At 46.8% G+C, this 21,650-nt stretch overlaps 1 protein-coding gene across 1 annotated transcript in view; it reads left to right on the top strand.

The window, feature by feature from the left end:
- The window catches only part of MAP3K12 (mitogen-activated protein kinase kinase kinase 12), a 62,051-nt gene that overhangs the window by 11,296 nt on the left and 29,105 nt on the right, over positions 1–21,650 (top strand). The window contains exons 3-8 of the mRNA XM_015422224.1: positions 447–638; positions 1,444–1,602; positions 8,935–9,093; positions 12,529–12,637; positions 16,248–16,357; positions 18,181–18,297. Coding sequence (XP_015277710.1) covers positions 447–638; positions 1,444–1,602; positions 8,935–9,093; positions 12,529–12,637; positions 16,248–16,357; positions 18,181–18,297 — 846 coding nt within the window. The remainder of the gene's footprint in view (positions 1–446; positions 639–1,443; positions 1,603–8,934; positions 9,094–12,528; positions 12,638–16,247; positions 16,358–18,180; positions 18,298–21,650) is intronic.

Here is a 21,650-nt window from a genome sequence, read left to right as displayed (position 1 = left end):
AACCGCTGAGCCCACGTCCTCTCTGCTGCTCCCTTTTCAAAGACTACACATTCCACACACCTCCTGTAATAAAATGTCGAGAGCGTGTCAGGTCGTGGTGGTTCTATGTCTGCTACTAAATCTGTCTGCCAGTACTCCAGATCTGAGCTTAATGGTGATGGACAGTGCTGACAAATCTCAGCTGGCTTTTGGCACCCCTGAAGGGTTTTCAGTGCAAGAGGCAAAGAGGTGGCTTGCCATTGCCTGCCTCTGCATAGCAACCCCAGACTTCCCTGGTGGTCTCCCATCCAAGTACTAACCAGGGCCAACCCTGCTTAGCTTATGAGATCAGACCAGAGTGGGCTAGCCTGGGCCATCCAAGTCAGGATGATCTAAGTGTACCCGCTTTAATTGCCTGGCATCCCAGCAGGCACCTAATGCATCTCATCCGTTCTTCCTCCTCTTAGGGGTGTGTGCACGCAAGCTCCTTGTTACTGCATCATCATGGAATTTTGCGCCCAGGGCCAGCTGTACGAGGTGCTGCGAGCCGGGCGGAAGGTCACGCCATCACTCTTGGTCGACTGGTCTATGGGCATTGCTGGCGGAATGAATTATCTGCACCTACATAAGATCATCCACCGTGATCTGAAGTCCCCCAAGTAAGAAATGAAACTGGACTAGATGGGGAGGAATGTGGGATTGTTGGTTAAGGCTTACTGGAGGGCAGCAAACCCAATGTAGGATCGGGATAGGTCCAGGTAATTCCCCCCCAAAAAATCACCCTCTCTCTTGAAGTTCCCGTAGGACATGGAGTCTCAAAATGTCACAGTTCTGTCAATATGTACTCTTTCTTAATGATGTTGGTTTTTTGAGAAAATGTGAATCAGAAAATGCTCTGGAAAAATTTCTGATTCAAGTTGAAATAAATAATTTAAATAATGTTAGCAAAATGTGAACGCTGTTAGCTAAGAAGGCAAATCTACCATGTTTAAGCACGGACCATGTACAAGTGCTGGGGTTTGTCCATGTTTCATATCCCACATTTAGCCCATATAACATGATTGATTTGCGGCACGACAGCCCTGACAACTATAGTTTAGCAGACTATATTTACATATGTGGGGTGAATAAATTAATTACAGATTACAATAAAATCAACAGCAGTAGTCCATGGCTTTAAAATGCGGTTCGCTCCCTCCCTCGGGCGGATCAGGGACCGCTCATGGAGGAGACCATGATGAGAGCCACAATGTCTTCTGGGGAGGGGAGGGTTTCCCCTCTCCTTCTGAAAACAAATACCTCAGAATGCAGCACATATGTATTAAGTCGCTCCCACCACATTTTAGGAGCTGCTCCCCCTGCTGACTGATGGGGACATGACATCCCTTCCCGATTCCTTCCCCTACCCTGGTGAGATGGGATACTGTCCCTCATGCGTCTTCTCTGCTCACCTCTTTCCTCTAGCATGCTGATCACGTATGACGATGTGGTGAAGATCTCCGACTTTGGCACCTCCAAAGAGCTCAGCGACAAGAGCACCAAGATGTCTTTTGCCGGCACTGTGGCCTGGATGGCACCGGAAGTCATTCGCAATGAGCCTGTCTCTGAGAAAGTGGACATCTGGTGAGGAGAGATTGACATGGAAGATGCAGAAAGAAAGGAGAGCATGAATTAGGGCTGCCAACCTCCAGGTGGGGCCTGTAGAACTCCTGGGATTACGGATGATCTTCAGGCTACGGAGATCAGTTTCCCTGGGGGAAATGGCTGCTGCCGAGGGTAGGCTCTGTGCCATTAGCCCCTGCTGAGGTCCCTCCCCAGGCACCGCTCCAAATTTCCAGGAATTCCCCAGCCTGGAGTTGGCAATCCTACATGAATTTTTTTAAATATAAGACAGTGTCTTATTTTCGGGGAAACACGGTATTTGAGGAATCCCGACGGTGGAATCAAAGATATTTGGCCCCCACCCACTTGTGATTTTTTAATTTTTAAATTTAAAAAAAAGGACAGTAAAATCCATACTGAATACTCAGAATGAAAATCCGTAAAATCAGGGTGGGGGGGAAATTAAACGAAGCACTTCCAGTAATGAAAGAAGATAAAAATTCAGCTCACAATCCTGGTGGTAACTTGAAGAGAAATTTCCTCATTCCCTTCTAAGACAAGAGGAGGATGGGATCAGGTGGGCCTTCTTCAGCACAGTCAGCCCTAGTGGATGTAAGACATTTACACCCCTGGTTAATCGCAGCTGTGTATTTATTTATTTATTTATTTTATTTCATTTATACCCCTCCCTCCCCGCACTCGGGCTCAGGGCGGCTTACATAGGCACAACAGTGCAATAAAATACACAAGATTAAAACAATTAAGGCACAAGAGTGCAATAGGAATAAAACACGTTAAAACAGTTAGGACACAAATCACATCTTACAGGATACATCAGCGACTAAAATACTCACTCCCTATTGTATATCACAGTGGGATCCAAGAGGGGGGATGCCCTGGGCCAAGATGCTGTTGCCTGTTTTTTATCTTACTGCATTTGGTTTTCCCTTGAACTCATCTGGTTTGTCTTACTTGATGTAGTGATCAATTTATTCCTCTTTCTCTCTCATCCCGTCATTGGCTCCCCTTATTTCTCCATGTTCAGCTTAAACTTCTGCCCTGCTTCTCTGGCCTATGATGCATGCACACTTTATTGCAGATTTTCAGAGCAGTACGCCTTTAATCTTGACTTCAGATTCTGTGCCTGCCTTACGCACTATCCTTTTTTTCTCAGGTGTATTTATATTGTGCAGCTACAGTTTTTAAAATGCACCTTTCTAGGTCAGGGTGGAACGTCATTTGTGGTTGTGGGTGTGGGTGTCCAAAGTTAAAAAAAATATATATTACGCAATTGCCCTATTGCAGTTGCGCATTAGCGTCCAGCAAGCGCCTTCCATTTAAATCTTTGTGGTTCAGATTTTGCACATGCATTTTAGCATTAGTTGATTGAATGAAAGGGAACAGAAAGGAACAGGCAAAGGGGAGAAAACCAATGTTGAAATTGACAAGACTTTTTTTTTTTAACTGACAAGCTGCTGGGAACTCCCTTTTCCATATTATGGAGCACTATGTGATTCTCCGCTGTGTTGCCACTGTGAAAAATGGGAAACAGTCACACAAACTCAATATGGGGAAACATGTTGAGTCTACAGAATGCACAGTAGAACCCACTGACACTGGCGTTGCAAGCTCTGATTGTGTGGGTGTGTGGTTGGGTGGGTGCACGCGCGCTCCTGTGCAAAGTTGGCTGCAACTCCACCATGCTTTGCATAGGGCTGCAAACAGTCCTCTGGCAGAAGCTCTGGAGAGCTTGTTTAGTCTTGTGACACTAAATTGGGGGGAAAATGGGATGGGTATTTTTGCCAATCCCCTAGCGTGGCTGCATAGTTACGCTAATTTCCTGCCCTTCCTTGCAAATTTGCATGGTTTTCTCTTCATTATTCTCTAATTTGATCTGGCACACTAGTTGTGATCTTGGCAGTTTTTAAAAGCCTGTCCTGTGCGGATTACACTCTGTCCTCCAAATGGATTGATCCCAAGCAATTCTTAAGTTCAGCAGTTTGCAGGAAGTCCATGTGGCTCAGCCGCCATTTTAATGTTAGGCTTCAAGAGACTGCCAAAATGGTTCTTCCCCCCCAAAAAAAAGACTTTGTTCCCTAAAGCATTAAAGGGGAAAATGTTTCAAAGCTTTAGGCTTCCTATCCCAGTATCTCGCTATCCTTACATCTCATGTCAATTTCATTCCATACTGAGGGAAACACCACCCCCCCATTTTGTTTGCTTGTAGCACTGAAATCCTTTTTTTTTTTTTGGCCCTGGGGGCACTGCCATTTGTCTCCTCTCTGATCCCCCTTTCAAGTCAATTCAGTGATCTGAGACTAGCTATAGTCTCATATAGCTAGACTCATGGCGCTTGTAAAAAAAATTTAAAAATTTTAAATGAGAGGAAAATGGAGCTTGCACACCGATGAAGGGGGAAGGATGGCAGAAGATGCAGAGTGGGTGGAATGACCTCGATGTGGGTAGTGGGAGTGACCTTCGAGGGGTGGCAAAAGGATGGGGCAGAATTCGAGGGAATCTGTACACTTTTGAATTACCTTCGGCTTGGAAACGAAATAAGGGGGAAATCAGCACAAAAGCACTCTCAGAAAACCTAGGGAAACAGTGACCAGAAACTGAACTGAGCACTGAAGGGAGGAAAATCAATACAGGCCCCGGTCACACGGGCCGGATATCACGGGGGGAGGCGTGGCTAATTGCTCCGGCGCAGTTTGATCCGCGATTATGCAATCAGACACGCCGGCGGCACACCACGGGTCCTTCCCTTGGCGCCGGTGGGTAAATGAGGGACCGGAGGGGAATGCCGCGCGCCGGCGCGATCACACCACAGGCGTCTGGAGGCAGCCTGTGGCAAACGTTTACTAGTACCTTGGAGGTACTAGTTTTTTAACGTGCATCGTCGGCGGGAAGCCACGGGTTAGCCACGGGAGCACCACGCTTCCCAGATGTTGTGGTGTGATCGCACCCGGAAAATCCACCTATCATCCGTCTCTTTAGCACGGCAAATGCTCCGTGTGAACGGGGCCACAGAATGACAAAGAAAACCCAACAGACATGCACGGTGAAAGGGAGGGAAAACACCCATGCATAATAGGCCTCTGTTTCTCTGTAATCTAGTTCCATTTTATCTCAGTTTCTCTATATTCTCATACTCTTCAGTTCTGCTAATGCTAATCTACCCTTTAAACCTGCTGCGCACGCGCTCTCTCTCTCTCTCTCTCTCTCTCCCTTGCTATTCTTATGAGCTTGAAATTCTCTCCCACTTGGGATTTGTTGAGCTACCACTTTTCAGAAGCTTCTTAAGACTCATATGTCCTTTCCTCTCATCTTTCAGATTGTACATATTACAGCAGCGTAGATTCAGTGTGTTTGGAGGGGGAAATAGGGATACACCACTCACAGCCACTGGCCCTGCCTGCCCTCTGTGCACATTCTTTAATCTGAAAGTACCTGCAGAAATAAAAGTCTCTGCATGAGTCCTAGGATTGCCAACAGTCAGGAGGGAAAAAATGTCCTGCCCTTTTAATGGAGGCTTAATATGTGGAAATGGCTGTTTGTTGGCATGAAGGTTGAATAACATCACCTGGTAAATAACATTCACACGCACATGAAGTTGCCTTATACTGAACCAGACCATCGGTCCAAAAAGAGAGGACCTTCTCAGACTGCCATTGGCTCTCCAGGGCCTCAGGGAGAGGTCTTTCACATCACCTCTTACCAGCCCAGTCTCGTGTCTGCCTCCCACCAGCAGTCCTCCCTAACATCAGCAAAGTTGATTCCTGCCCTGACGTGGATAGCCCAGGCAAGCCCAGTCTCGTCAGGTCTCGGAAGCTAAGCAGGGTCGACTCTGGCAAGTACTTGGATGGGAGACCTCCTTGGAATACCAGGGCTGGGACGCAGAGGCAGGCTTTATTCAGCCACCTCTCTGAATATACCTCCAGGCCACCAGTAGGGGTCAGTCACCAGAGGTCGCCATGACTTCCAGGTGTACACAAACACATGCACATATGGGGGGGAAATACCAAAGAAAAGAAAGGAAGAAAAAGACAAGTTGGTTCCTGGGGTCTTGGGGCCTGTGTGGCCATCAAGGTCAGTATTGTCTACTCAAACTTGTGGCAGCTCTCCAGAGTCTCAAGCAGAGTTCTTTCATATCACCTCCTGCCTGGTCCTTGTAACTGAAGCTGGTGGGGATGGAACCTGGGACCTTCTGCGTGCAAAGCAGAAGCTTTCCCACTGAGCCACAGTGCCTCCCTTTGATTCCATTAAGCCTCTATTAAAGGGACAGGACATTTTCCCCCTCCAGGCTATTGGACACTGGGAACAGGATTCCCAATCGTGAAGACAGGATCTATGTGCATATGTTTCATATATGCACAGGCTCTTTGGGATATTATACTGAACGTGTGTAGAGGGAGGCGAAAGGATTAGCAAGTATGGGTAACGTGAACTCATTCCCCCATCTGCACACACTGTTGCCAACTGCCTGGAGAAAAGAACTGTTCTGCCACTTTAATAGAGGCTTAATGGGATGTTATTTACCTCCATGTAATAAAAAGATGCCGTTGCCCATTTCCTCACATTAATCCTCTCTTCTTAAAGGGCCAGAACATTTTCTTTCTCCAGGCCAGATGGCAACCCTACGGTAGTGCACCACCATAGCATGTTTATACTCTCTTCCCCCTCATCATAATATTCTTATTCTGTTATTCTTATTTTAAGTAGCCCAGCAGTTGACAACATGTTCTTCTCTCCTCCTCCTCCTCCTCCTCCTCCTCGTGTCTGTCTTATTTAGATCGTATCCCTGTGGGCAGGAATTGTACTCTTGTTGCATTTTGGCTGAGCACCTAGCAAATTATAGACACTTCATTAACAAGAGCAGCTGCTGCAGCTATGCTTAGAAAACAAAAATTCTCCCCTTTTGGTAAAAAAAAATACCACATCTTGTCGCTTTTAGCAGGCATGGGCAGGGAGAGATTTGCCACTCAAAAATAGCAAGGACATATTCCCACTTGGTGACTATACCTATCCCGATTTAAAGCAAGGGAACTGTGGAGCAGAGAGGAATAGTCATCTCAACAATGTTATTGTTTAACCAGTTTGGGTGTGACAACACTTCATCATTGCTAAGATCAAAAATTAGATCAGTCTAAACCCAAGGTAAGAAATAACCCATCAGAGCGTCTTGGCTCGGATCCTGCTGTAAATCTCTGCTGAATGAAGGATTCTCCAGCTGGGGAGCGGCACTTCCCTGCTTTCCTCCTCCCTCCCACTGCAGTCCAAAATCCCCCCCCCAACCTGGCCCATAGCTACAGTGGGACTACTGGGGGCTCTGCCCCCTTCCTTAAAGGGCCAGCCCCTCCTCTTTAAAGGCCCCCCTCTTCTGAAAGCCCTCTGCTTCTTCCCAAAAGCATTTAAAGGGGCCCTTTCAATGCTTTTGAGAAGTGTGGGGGGTTGATGTGCACCCCTCTCCCTGCCCTCCTGCAAGATTTAAAGGGCCCTCCAGCTGATCAGCGAGCCACATGCTCCCCGCTGATCAGCCAGAGGGCCCTTTAAATCTTGCAGGAGGGCAGGGAGAGGGGCACATGCCGCCACCCCCCTCCTTATGGCAAATAATGGCATCCCCCCCAAAAAAAATTACCCCATAAGCCACAACTTCCTGGCTACAGGCCTGCCCCCATTACTGCTCCTGGGGAACAGAGACCTCCAAGAACAGCATGAGGGAGAAAGTTGCGGTGGGAGAGGGAAATTGGTGAAAACTGCTCCCCTTCCTTAGTGGAAATTTCCCATGGATTCCAACCCATTTCATTTAAAAGCAGTATTCATTCATATACATATAACTGACAAACAGTATTCATGCATATACGTATACTGACAATTTGCATTTGCTGCGATAAATTCTGATTTCAAGCCTGGCGGTCTAGGATGAATTGCCGGAATGTGTAATTTAGTGCATAAAGAAGCAGCTGGGGGGGAGGAGAGGGGGGTAAGTGACTAGAATATGGATGGAAGGCAAAGACATGAAGCTGGAACAGGCGGGATTAACTCCCTTCAGCCCTGGCACACCATTTCTTTGCTTCCCAAGGGGAGAAAAAGACAGGCATAATATAAGTACCTATAGTCAAGGCGAGGTACAAACTTATGGGGCCCAGGTTGCCCAGGGGACACAGAGAGCTAAACAAGGTGCCACAAGGTTCTTGTAGCAGCTGCATACCTGGTCAGATCAATTGTATTGAGTGGGGTTTTTTGCTGAATCTAAGACAGGTCCTAATCAGTGTTCCCTCTAGGCTGTGGGCATGAGTGGCCACTTGGTTCGGAGAGCCAGTTTGGTGCAGTGGTTGAGAGCGCGGACTCTAATCTGGGAGAACCGGTTTTGATTCTCCACTCCTCCACATGCAGCTGCTGGTGTGACCTTGGGTCAGTCATAAATTCTTTCAGAGCTGTTCTCTCAAGGGCAGTCCTCGGGAAAGCTCTCTCAGCCCCACCTACCTCACAGAGTGTCTATTGTGGGGAAAGGAAGGGAAGATTGCATGTGTGGTTGTTTTAACTGATATGGTATTTATTAATTGTTTTAATTTTTTGTCATGCTATTTAATCCTGTTAGCCACCTTAAGTCAGGCAAGGCGGGGTATAAATACAAATAATAAATAAAAAAATAAGGAGATTGTAAACTGCTCTGAGACTCTGGGTGAAAGGCAGGATATAAATCCAATCTCTTTCTCTTCATCATCATCAACACAGGAAGCCTCGCAGTCTGGAACCGCGCAGGGTCATGCACCGCCCATTGCCCATTTTAAGATTATAGCTGTTATATTCTGCTCAGAATGTGAACTGCTCAGTGGGTGGGTGGGGGAAGCAGAGAGAACATTGGTCTTGTGATCCGAAGAAAGCCAGAGAGAATCTGCTCTAGGGTCCATGGTGTCTCTCGGCAGCTCTGTCTGCTTTCTTACCCGAGATGAAAGCAACTTGGAGGGGTGGTGGGTTTTTCCATGCAGGGATCGGTGTGGTGAAAAGACCCTCCTATTCCCAGCACTGCAGCTCCAACCTGCCCCCTCCCGTTGCTTTTTGCAGCTAAAACTACATATCTGAGAAGCCAGTCACGGATCCTCGGCTTCAGTGTCTGTGCAGCTACGGCCAACCCTGGAAGTAACGTTTTTCTTACAGTTAGGCAGAAGGTGAATTTTTGGACGGCCTCCTCAAAACTGGCTGAACCACCCAGACGTGGCTCACCGAGTTCCCTCCTGCCCTATGGAAAAGATGTGGAAGAACTGGAGAGGAGTGTAGCAAGGGTCAGAGATAGTTTTCCCATAGCTGTTGTGTCCCACCCCACCAATAACGTGCGCTCCTCACTTGTAGGTCCTTTGGAGTCGTTCTCTGGGAGCTGCTGACAGGAGAGATCCCTTACAAGGATGTGGATTCCTCGGCCATCATCTGGGGTGTAGGCAGTAACAGCCTCCATCTGCCTGTGCCGACCAGCTGCCCTGATGGTTTCAAGATCCTGCTAAGACAGTGCTGGTGAGTCTGTATCAGAAAGCTCCTCTTGTACTTACGGTGGGACTCCTGAGAGGCTACGATTTTGGCACTAGATAAAAACAGTGCAGGCCTAAGCAAAGTTATGCCATGATCTTAGAAGGGTGCAAGTAACTCTGCTTAGGATCACACTGCCAATGCCACGTGACTAGTTCAAGCATCAACACTGCTACCTTGAAGACTGCTTGCAAGATGTTTTTGCGTGGCAATGCTTCACGTGTGACCTGGTGTCGCATCTGCAGGTATTTACCCTGTGAGTCATTCAATGCCATGCATCCGACTCTATGGGCCCCCCTGCAGGGCTGGATCTGCTGGCTTCCAGTGGTGACTCCTGCCCATCTTGCACAGGCCAATGGCAGCCCCTTACTTGGGGCTGGGGTGGCCCTTGTGGGGGGGGATGCCCCCCCAGGCCATCAGCCTACCACACTTTCCCCAGGGACCTTAACGGCCAGTTGGTGGTGGTGGAAAGTGCCGGCAAGTCACAGCTGTAGCGTTTTCAAGGCAAGAGCCAAACAGAGCTGGTTTTCCACTGCCTGCCTCTGTGCAATGACCCCGGACTTCTTTTGTGGCCTCCCATCCAAGTACTAGCCATAGCCGGCCCTGCTCAGCCTCCAAAATCAGGCTAGCCCAAGTCAGGCCAATAGCCAGTTGGCCCACTCATAACATCCCCCTAATCTTCTGTCTCTCAGCCCTGATGTGGATAGCCCAGGTGAGCCCAGATGAGCCCAGTCTCGTCAGATCTCTGAAGCAGGGTTGGCCCTAGCTAGTATTTGGATGGGCGACCTTCAAGGAATACAAGGGACATGACATAGAGGCAGGCAATCGTAAATCACCTCTGAAATGTCTCTTGATGTAAAAACAAGTCTAGCTCACCACCTAGTGGTGCGTAACACTAAAAGAGCTAGAGCTTCTGGCTGCCAGGCAATCTTAGGATCTCCTGGCTATACTACACACACTGCCATATGATAATTAATTATTCTGTCTCTCACTCTCTCTGCCCCACACATACATTGTGTGTGTTTCTTGTCGCTTTTAGCAGGCATAGGCAGGGTGTTTCTTGTGTTACAAGAACCCGCTTTGTAGTAACTGCAGTGAACTGTAGTGAAATTAAATTATCCAATGGAGCTGAAACAATTTCTGGCCATTTTTGTGCGTGTTGTGTTTCTGTACACCATGTGTCATTCAACCTTGTTCTCTTGGCTGGAAGACTGTACCTCCAGCCTAGGAGCCTTCTGTGTCATTCAACCTTGTTCTCTTGGCTGCAAGACTGTACCTCCAGCCTAGGAGCCTTCTTCCAGCTTGGTATGCTAGTTAGTTTGTTCTGCATAATGTATTGAGTGCTTCTGTTTTCTGCCTTGGCCTTTGGCTGATGCAGCTGCTAAAGTAAACCTGGAATCCTGAGCTGGGAGGGAGGGTGTGCCGGACAAACACTGGCAAACATTCAAATCTCCCCCTCCCCATACACTGCACGCACACACCCCAAGACCTTCCACACAGAAGCATTTATCAGTCCTGCTTTGCAATCCTATATATATCCTTCTTAAGCTTGTTGCCTTCAGTGGACTTAGAAGGATGTGCCCCTGCTTAGGATTGCACTGTTAGTGTGTGAATATTTGGGTTTCAAGCCTAAATGTCCCATACTAGGGAGAAACGGGGTTGCTGAACCATACTGCCCTGATAAACATGTGGTAGGAAATGCATGATGAGACATGTGACATCATCCCATTAGCATTTCCCCACCTCTGGCTCTGCACCATTCGCTGTCACAAGGGGGGGGGGGCACAATGTTAATGCAGTGACATCACATCAGGAGTTTGGGGGGAGGGGCTTCATCTTCATGTTCCTCCTGAGATCTTTTACCCGAAATGCATAGTTCAGGCTTCAGTTGAGATCAACTAGGATCAAGAAAGGTTTTCTTTACTCAGTGTAAGGTCAGGTTTTTATTCCTCTGTCTCCTTCCCAATTCCCACTTCCACTTCGTTGAGGGCATCAGGAGCTGCCAAGTTTAGAGGGAATACTGGGTAGGCTACAGCTGCACCCGAAAATGTTTCCTGGGGATTTAACCATCCCATGTTTGAGGGATTTGGCTGATGTTCTGATTGGCCATTGAATTCAGATACTGGAAAGAATTCTTAGGATCAAAGCTGACCAGATGGTGGGAGTTCCATATCCAGAGCTCCCGGCATTAAAAAAAAAAAAAAATTAGCCTGCTGGGTCCAGATATAGATTGGCATAAGGAAGGAGGATTAAGTCTTCTCCCACTTATACTTTTTTCCTGAATCTGCATATGGCCCCAGGAAGCTGATGTTTGCCCTGTTGGGGAACCGTACAGGTCACTTTAACACATAAAGCTGCCTTATACTGAATCAGACCCTGGGGCCATCAAGGTCAGTATTGTCTACTCAGACTGGCAGCAGCTCTCCAGGGTCTCAGGCAGAGGTCTTTCGCATCACCCGTTACTCAGTCTTTTTAACTGGAGATTCCGGGGATTAAATTTGGGACCTTCTGCATGCCAAGCAGATGCTCTACCACTGAGCCATTGGCCGACACCAATGGTCCAAATAGTGGGTCTCTGGGGCAATTACAGTTCAGGAAAATGGCGTGGGGGAGAAGTCTTAATCCCCTTTCCACCCGTTACAGCCCTGTTGGAATTGCACATCCCCACCAATGCCCCCTCTAAGCTGTGGAGTCTTGTGAGCAAATATTCTACTTTGTGAGCTACTGCAATTAAGGTTGTGAGCGAGCAACTTGGGCTGCTGCATAAATTAGTTTGCTCTGGAGCCCTCCTTCCTGAGCGAAGACAAAAATGTGTGAGCCGGAGGCTAAAAAACTGTGAGCCAGCTCACACTAACTCAGCTTAGAGGGAACACTGCCCCACATGTTGGGATCTTCCAGCACAGAACTTGTAAGACCTGGTTAAGTCCTTGGGTTACTTAATGGTACCAAGAGCCTGTGGCCCAAAGACCACCCAGGGGCTTGAATGCCTGTGGTTCTTGTAGAAAAAGAAGGAAATGTCCCAGAAAGAACAGCACAGAAGATCTCAAGTGGGATGCTGTGGTCACTATCTGGTAGAAAGCCTTCTTTATGGGCAAGTCTGCAGACTGGCTTTTTTGAAATGTTACCTGGGACTCTTCCAACACCTGTTGTAGTCCTCCTCTCTTCCTTTCCCTCGATAGACACAGCTTGCATTTTAATTGCCCTAACACTGCATACATAGCGATGAAAAAACCCATGCAGATCCACTGAGTACATCTTGTTATGAACAATATTTTTAGATGCCCATTTTTCTAGAAACAGAAAAGAAATCTAGTCTCCCACATGTTCCAAATGCCATCGTGTAAAACTAAGCACTCCGTGGGAACTTGGAAGCCTCATTTACCCTCTACTTAATCCATAACACCGTTTTTCTTCCTTCATCAGGAATAGCAAACCCCGGAACCGTCCCTCCTTCCGACAGATCCTACTGCACCTTGACATTGCATCTGCTGATGTGCTATCTACACCACAAGAGACCTACTTCAAATCTCAGGTGGGCTTCCTCGGGGTTACAGCGTCTCCCAGCTCCATAATATCTCTCTGAGTCAGTTTGGTGTAGTGGTTAAGAGTGGGGGATTCTAATCTGGAGAACCAGGTTTGATTCCCCACTCCTCCACATGCAGCCAGTGGGGTGACCTTGGATCAGTCACAGTTCTCTCAGAGCTATTCTCTCAAGAGCAGTTCTCTCAGAGCTCTCTCAGCCCCACCTACCTCACAGGGTGTCTGCTGTGAGGAGAAGAAGGGAAGGAGATTGTAAACTGCTCTGAGACTCTGAGTGAAGGGCAGGGTGTAAATCCATCTCTCCTCCTCCTCCTCCTTCTTCTGTCTTTCTGTCTGTACCTATAGCTATTTATCTGTCCATTGAGCACTTTTATCCTACCTTTCCTTTAAGGCACTCAGGGTAGTGTAAACCATTCTCCCCTCTCCTCACAACAACAACCCTGTGAAGTAGGTTAGGCTGAGAGAGAGTGACTGGCCCAAGATCACCCAGTGAGATTCAAGGCAAGTAGAGATTTGAACCTGGGTCTCCCAGATCCTGGCCCAGCACCCTAACAATTGCATTATACAACCTCTGTAAGGTTACAATGTCTTCTTCGCATTATGCAACCTCTGTAAGGTTACAATGTCTTCTTCTGCCCCCTCATGACTAATATTGTCAGTGTTCTCATAACAGCCTAAAACAGGGCTTCTGTCTCCCTCTGCCTCTCATTTTTAAGTCCTGGTTCAGACATGCGGGAGAATACCACTTCATTGCTAAGGTGATAGAATGCACTGTGCCACTAGAACTGAAAGTGAAAGATCACATGTTGGAATGCTCCACTATGTTACAAACTCCCTACAAGTAGAAAACCAGCACATGTAAGCAAGAAGAAAGGCCTAGACCCTTCATGTTAGTTTTCTGCTTGCGTAGTGGTTGGGTTATTTTTATATGAAAGAAATGTAGAAGCTTGAATCCACTCCTTGCAATCTGTAGGGGTATATACTAACCACCATTAAGTGCTACCATCTCATTCTTGAATCTGCTTTGCAATCTGCAGGGGTATATACTAACCTCCGTTAAGTGTCTACTGTCTCATTCTCCCAGGTGTGTGAACCAGCCTTTAGTCTATTTAGTAAGTTATGTACCCAAGAAAAGGCATGCTCAGGAACTCCTATGTTTATAATCTAGGCTTCAGCAAGTCAAAGCACTGGACCGTCTAACTGAACTCTAGGACTATTCAATGATGAAATGCTGTATCCAATGAATCCCCTGCCTTATACTTGATGAATTGATGAGCTGATAAAATAAATCTGAATATCACAAAAATGTCAAAATAATTGCCTTTTGGGGAATAGCGAAGGAAGTAGGAGAGAACTTTCAACTTTATGAAGAAAAAGCAAATCAGCAAATCAGAATCAAAATAACTTCCAAAAAATAAGGAAATAGACTCTCAGCCCCACCTATTAAAATGTATTTATATATTTGAAGTGTATCTGGTGCATACATTCACCAAAGATGCTGCAACTTGTGCCTTCCTAAAAATACCCTAATGAGTTCACCCACTCAGTTACACCCAACCACAGATGGCACGAGAGTTATTTAACATCTTCCAAAACAGAGTTTCGTTCTTGTCCTGGAGCGTGCAGGATCCAGATTGCATTAGCTTTGTCTGCCAGGAGCTGGCCTAGATCTGAGGCAGAATTTGGGTTTTGTAATCCTAGGACTGTGCATAGATGCTAGAGACAACAGGGCATCCCCTCATGGGGATCTTGCTTCCATCAAATTTGTAATGTGAACATGCCTGGCTAGAATGGCCTTTGGCACGACAAGTGACTCCCTTCTGCACGGACTGTGGCTAATTATTAACATAAATAACAATTGAAGACTGGTGTGTGAAAATGCCCAGAGAGGTAGTACTGTAGAACTGTCATTTCCCATAGTATGAGCTTGTGCGTGTGTGTGTTCTTCCATGATCTCCGATCAAACTAATTTTATGTGTGTTTTATCCCACTTTGAGCTGTACTCTGAAACCAACAAAATTAGTCCCTGAAGCACAACCAGCAATGCTGCAATAGACTGGTGTATGATTTGGTATGATTTTCACAGGCACCTATTGGATAATACTGATGACTACATACTTCTCAAGTCTGCAGCAGGTTTTATGCAAGTGCTTTTGATTTTTGAGTTGTTTTTAAGTGGATGAAAGGGCAGGTGGTTATTAACATATCCTACCCCCTTTAAAAAGAAAACAAAAACCACTGGTGTGCCCACTAAGCAATGCCCTGCCAGTCAATAACCATTTCCTGCAAAGTGAAATTGACTAGGCCAGAGAGGACTATGCCATCTACTTTAGTCAATTTCATCTATCCTTTGGTTTATTTGGTTTATTTGGGACTAGAGGAAGCAGCTGCAATGAAGAATTAGGGAAACTAAGAGAACTGCTGTTTCTTCCAGAGCAGGGCTAGCCAGGCTGGGGTAGCATCATGGTTGAAGGAAGGAAGGAAATGTTGCTCATATAACTCAACAGACATAGGCTGTGTTCAACCATCACAAGCCAATTAGGTCGAGGTTGCACACAAACATAGGTTATTGCTGTGCTCCAGTATGTGGCTTCTTCCCCCCTTCTTTCACAAAAAAACCACTAAGGGTTCCTAGTTAGCAACAAATTCCAATTACCCTTGAGTCTCTGTAAGGGAGGTGGCATATAAATGAAGTATATGAATAAATAAATTCAGGTGAATTGTAGTTTGATTACACCCCACAAATGAGGTTTCTAAACCACAGTTTAATCCAGACATAGAAATGTGGTTTGTGGGGAGAAAACAAATTCTGACTTATTCAGTCCCTGCGTTTGTACATTGTGGAGAAACAAGGTTTATTTCAGTCCTGAGGATGCATCCCCACATTACTGGCCATTGCACTCTGGTTGCACTGTAGCGATCATTCATAACTAGATTTTTGTGTGGACCAGCCAAGCTAGTTGCCAGCGATCACTGTAGCACAACAAGAGCGCAATTTCCGATGATGTGTGGATGCCATCCAGAAATCCTTAACTGTGCTCTCTATGGTGAGGAGATACTCCATGTTCATGCTCAAATCTCAGGTTAATCGGAGCTTGCTGTGATGTATTAATGTAGTCGAAATGATCTGTATGCTTGCAGCCTATCATTACTGCAATTTCCATTTTGTTTCTCTGGTGCTATAGGGTACAGGATTCTCCTGGTCTCTGCTAGAAAGAGATCCTGTGGTATCTGGGAGAGACAACGGTTGAATGCTAGATTGTTCCTGATTTGGAGGGTGTCTGTCTGTCTGTCTGTCTGTATATCACATTTTAATCTGACCTTTCCTCCAAGGGGCTCTGAGTAGCGTGTGCAGTCCCCCCCTCCTCCCATTTTGTGCTCACAACATATTCCATTAGGTTGATTAGGCTTAGACAAAGAGTGACTGGCCCGAGATATCCCAGTGACTTTCATTATAGAGTAGGGATCTGTACCCAGGTCAGACCTTGTATCATCTTGGCTCTCTCATTACAAGTGTGATGTTGTCAAATTCTATGTACCCCTTTGCTGACCAAGCCGGACTGAGAAGAAGGTATGTGACGTTCTGTTGTCATCATCCATAGGCCGAGTGGCGCGAAGAGGTGAAGCTGCATTTTGAGAAGATCAAGTCAGAGGGGACGTGTCTGCACCGCTTAGAGGAGGAGCTGATCCACCGGCGGCGAGAAGAACTCAGGTAAGGAGGATATCAAAACTTCAAGTGAAGCAGTTCAGAAGTTTCCTATTGTTAGGGATGAATGCTTGTGCACAGGGTTGCATATATTCTGTCTGTGTATTATGACAACATTCTGATGATACCAGCATATATATATTTTAAAAATCAAGGTTCTGGATCTCATGGTTGCAGAGAAAATGTGGGCAACCTTCTTCAGTTCTGGGAATGAATCATTCATATGCAGCCTACATGTACTGAATTTCTACAGATTCACACATTACACCGCTACACAGATGGCCAGTGGTGTAGGAGGTGGTGTTGGTACACTGTGTGGGTAGGGAGATTAGAGATGCCTTCTCTCTCCCTACTTCTCAACACCACATGTTGGAGCCATGTTTTATCCAAACTGGGCCAGGGTTTTCTCTTATGTGAACCACACTGCGATCCTAGACAGAGTTATACCCTTCTAAGCCCATTGAGATCAGTGAGCATGGAAGGGTGTGATTCTGTTTAGGATTACACTGCAGTAAGTACATGGCTGAACTAAAATTTAAGCAGCACATGTCAGGAGAGGCCCCCCATGTTTATCTTTCTGCAGAATGTGTTAACAGAATTGTTCTGGAGGGCCTTTTTTATAAGGATCATATTAAATGCCTGAAATTTCGGGTGGTTGTCATCGCTTTGCTTGTTGAATACATTATACTGTTTTACGGTTTCTGTGTTGTGCTATGGATTTTTGTTTGGTGGTTTGTTGTACGTTTTCTGCTGTTTTCATTGTACCTGGTATACTGTTTTTAGTGTGGTGTTTGCCAGTTGTGCAATCCAATTCAATTTCATCATTGATTTATTGTATTATACTGTGCTGTCTGCATCATTTTAATTGCATAATCCACCTTGAGTCTCCATGAGAAAGGTGTAGTGGTTGTGGTGGAAAGTCAAATTGCAACCAATTTATAGTGATCCCGTACAGTTTTCAAGGCAAGAGATGTTCAGCGGTGGTTTGTCATTTCCTGCCTCTGCTTAGTGACCCTGGATTTCCCTGGCTGGTCTCTTATCCAAGTACTAACCAAGGCGAACCCTGCTTAGCTTCCGGGATCTGACAACATCGGGCTAGCCTAGGGTTGCCAATCCCCAGTTGGGGGCAGGGGATCCCCTGGTTTGGAGCTGCTCCCCACACTTCAAGGCTGTCAAAAAGCATGGGGGAGAAAAGGCCACTGGGCGCTCCATTATACCCTATGGAGTCCCCATAGGGTATAATAGAGAATTCATCCATGGGTATCGGGGGCTCGGGGGGCTGTGGGGTTTTTTTTTTAGATAGAGGGACCAAATTTACAGCATACCTAGTGGTGCCTCTCCTGGAAAAAACACCCCAAGTTTCAAAAAGATTGGACCAGGGGGTCGAATTTTATGAGCCCCAAATCCCCCCCCAAGCACCAAGAAGACAGAGCATCACTTGCCCCAGAGTCCCTATCTATACCTTGTGGCTAATAGCCACTGATGTATCTCTGCTCCATATGCTTACCTAGTGACATCACAAAACTGATGTCACATCCTTGCCACTGGCTCCACCCTCAAAGTCTCCTGGCCCCACTCCCAAAGTCCCCAGATATTTCTTGAGTCGGACCTGGCAACCGTAGGCTAGCCTGGGCCATCCAGGTCAGGTGGAATACAAAAGAAATAAATTAACTGGTGTGCTGCAGTAAGGGTTAAGACAGTGGTCTTGCCTGGAAAATGAAATGGGGGCTGTGCATGGCTTAGATTAATTTAAAAAATGGTGTGTCATTCTTTCCTGGCCTCCTTCGATGAATGACCGACAGTCTCTTCATTCCCTTCTCTGTCCTCAGGCATGCTTTGGACATCCGGGAGCACTATGAGCGCAAGCTGGAGCGGGCGAACAACCTCTACATGGAGCTCAACTCCCTCATGTTACAACTGGAGCTTAAAGAGAAGGAGCTTCTCCGGTGAGATCCCTTGCCAGGGCTACTTCTGTTTGCAAATCCTTGGCCCTGTTCACACAGAGCATTTGCCGCGCTAAAGATACGGATGATAGGCGGATTTTCCGGGCACGATCACACTGCAACATCTGGGAAGTGTAGTGCACCCGTGGCTAACCCATGGCTTCGTGCTGAAGATACGGAGTAAAAAACTAGTACTTACAATGTACTAGTTTCCTGAAAACGTGGGGCAAAGGCGGGCATCTGATTGCGTCCCATCCTAGTCCCATCGCTAACTGTTTAGTTTTTTTTTTTTAAGTCTTCACAGGGATGCGCACAAACAATCATGCGCATGCTCACCTTTTGGTGAGAAAAAAATATTCCCGTTTGCCACGGAAGCGGCGCCTAGCGATTGCTGGTGTGATCGCGCCGCTTCTTTGCTGCGCTGCAGGATAGCCGTGAGATCAGCACCTCATGCCCTAACCACGGGACCTCGACGGGACATGTGATCGGGTGGCCACGCGTTATTTTGCTCCGGGGCAAACAGCCACGCTTCCCCCCCCCCATGCACATTTTCTGGCCTGTGTGACCGGGGCCCAGGTCTTTCTTTTAACAAGGAAGGGCCAACGGGGTAGCAACACTGGCTCTGGCCTGCTGCTGTGCCCACCGGCTTACTTCAATGAGAGGTGCAACCCAGGCAAGAAGCTCTTTTTAACCCCTTTCTGCCTGGTGTGAGCAGCAACAGGAATGTTAACAGAGCCCTCCCCCATTTTATGAACTCCCTGTTTGTTCTTATCTGGGAATGGTCAGCTGAAGTGCATAAGAAGAGGAGTCTCTGGCAAACTCTCCGTTGCTGCTCATCCTGGGGAGGAGCCTTTTTCTTGTGCCTTAGCTTGGAAGAAAGTGACTGATGTGTCAGAAGGTCACAAGAGACATCATTCTGAGTTTCTACCAGTCTGTAAGAGGTTAATTGTGCTGTCCATGAGGGCTGTGCCGGAAGTGGAGAAAGGGTTTTAACCCTTCAGACTTTACCTGGTTTTCCTAATCAAAACCACGTTTTCCACACTGTTGTTAGCATTTTAAGGAGAAAAAGATGTGTCCTATATAAACCTGTCTTTTTCCTTTTACAAAGCTGTCTTTTTCCTATGTAAAACACTTTTCATCCCTTTGGGGAGAAAGGCAGAACAGGAGCAAAGGAAATGCATATAGATAAATAAATAAAAAATTGCTAATAACAGTTCAGGAAGCTCGGTTTTGATCAGTGGAACCCAGCTGGGGTTACAGGACTAACTCCCCTCTCCTTTTCCCATGTGGCCCCTATCTAGATCACAAGCACGTGTGTACACAATTTGCCTTACAGAGACTGATGGAGGGCCACATCTTCATTATTTCCTGATATTACATCTCAGAGAATGGCCACAGTTTCTGCTTCTGGGGAAAAGGATTGTCTTCTTTTTTAAAAAAAATCCACAACAAAAACAGTATCCTTTATTCTTTATAAACCAAGCAATTATATTAATAAATAATTGCCATAAACAATTATAATAAACAATTTTAACTGCAACAACAATAACTACAAAGCCATCTCCCAGTACAAATACGCAAAAACTCATCAAAGTTAATAACATCTTTAAGAATACTAGAGAGTAAATGCATCCACCAGCAAAGGGGTATCTGGCAGTTGTCCTTCAGAGACCATATAGTTTAGGTATGGCCACCATATTTCCACAAAACCTGTACGGTCCTCCCCAGAGTTTATACAACCGTTAATATGATAAGCTATCTTCTCCATAATATAAATATTTCATAGGTCCTGGTCACATGGACCAGATATCGCGGGGGGAGGCGTGACTAATTGCCCCGGCGCAGTTTGATCCGCGATTACACGATCAGACTGCCAGATATCGCGGGGGGAGGCGTGGCTAATTGCCCCAGCACAGTTTGATCCGCAATTACGTGATCAGACGCACCGGTGGCACACCACGAGTCCTTCCCTCGGTGCTGAGGGACCGGAGGGGAATGCACGATCTCACCACCGGCGTCTGGAGGCAACCCGTGGCAAACGTTTACTAGTACCTTGGAGGTACTAGTTTTTTAAGGTGCATTGTCGGCGGTAAGCCACAGGTGCGCTCCACTTCCCAGATGTTGGGGTGTGATCCCACCCGGATAATCTGCCCACCATCCGTGCCTCTCCCGCGGGGCCATAGTTTATCAAACCAAAAGTCAGTTGGTGGTGGATGTTTAGCGTTCCATTGAGAGGTCAAACCAAAAGTCAGTTGATGGTGGATGTTTAGCGTTCCATTGAGAGGCTATAGCCATTCTGTCTGCTGCTGACAAGAATTCTGTAAGCCTCAATGTAGACCATGGTATACTGAGCCCTAAACCTATATTAAGTAATAACACCTCTGGACAATTGTCTTCTTCACTCTGCCGGGAAGCTTCGGTGTATGCCCTAGGAAGGTTGGCTGGTTTTGGTTGTGGCTTTGTGAGAAGGTCCTTGGGCTTCTGTGATATTGCACTGCTAACCTTACAGCTGTGGATCAGTGGAGGAGCCATATAAGACATGTAAGCATGAGCTTCATCTGACAATATCTCGATTTTTATTGAAAAAAACAGAATGCCTGAGGGTATTCGACACACTAATCAGAAGGCTTGGGTTCTAACTCAACCTATGCTACCTAACCAGAGCCCAGGCTTCAGTAAATAGCTCTGTCTTACTCAGGGGTCCCCAGCGTGGTGCCTGTGGGTGTAGTGGTGACCTTCAGTGTCTTCTCTGGTGCCCACCTGGTGTTTTTAGGAAGCGGGTGGGGCCAGGTGGGACTTTTGCCTAGCAAGACTTCCAATTGACTATTGGAGATTTTATTGGCTTTTAAAATGTTGCTTTGGCAGCAGCTGCCACCACAGCTCAAGGATCTACACTGTGTGACTGAAATTAAGCTGTGGCAGCCATTTTGTGGCTGGCTCTGCCTCCTGCGGCAGCCATTTTGTAGCAGCCATTTTCTTGCTGCACCAACCATGCCGTGTCAGAATCCCAAATGTGCCCATGGGCTCAGAAAGGTTGGGGACTTTTAATCATTTACAATTCCAAATGCAAAGAATTTTAATTCTTGAAAATATTCAAGTGAGTTTTCCCCTTCATAGGGTGAAGATAGGACTGCCAAGTGGGGGCGGGTGGTGGGTAAAGCCCCGCTTTGGAGGCCCGATTTCTGCCGCCGCGGAATCGGGCCCCGGGGGGAACTCCGCTCCCCGAAGCGCAGTGTGGCTGCGTCACTGGAGGTGATGCAACGACGTCGATCACGTTGGGGACGTGGCCCGGATCATCGGAGGGAAAACTCTATGGTTTTCCCTCCGACGATCAGGGCCACACCCTCAACGTGGTC

The sequence above is a fragment of the Gekko japonicus genome, unplaced genomic scaffold (genome assembly GCF_001447785.1).
Source record: "Gekko japonicus isolate JY-2015 unplaced genomic scaffold, Gekko_japonicus_V1.1 scaffold459, whole genome shotgun sequence".
NCBI lineage: Eukaryota > Metazoa > Chordata > Lepidosauria > Squamata > Gekkonidae > Gekko > Gekko japonicus.
Note: the sequence above shows the minus strand (reverse complement) of the source record. Positions and strands in the feature narration are given on the sequence as shown.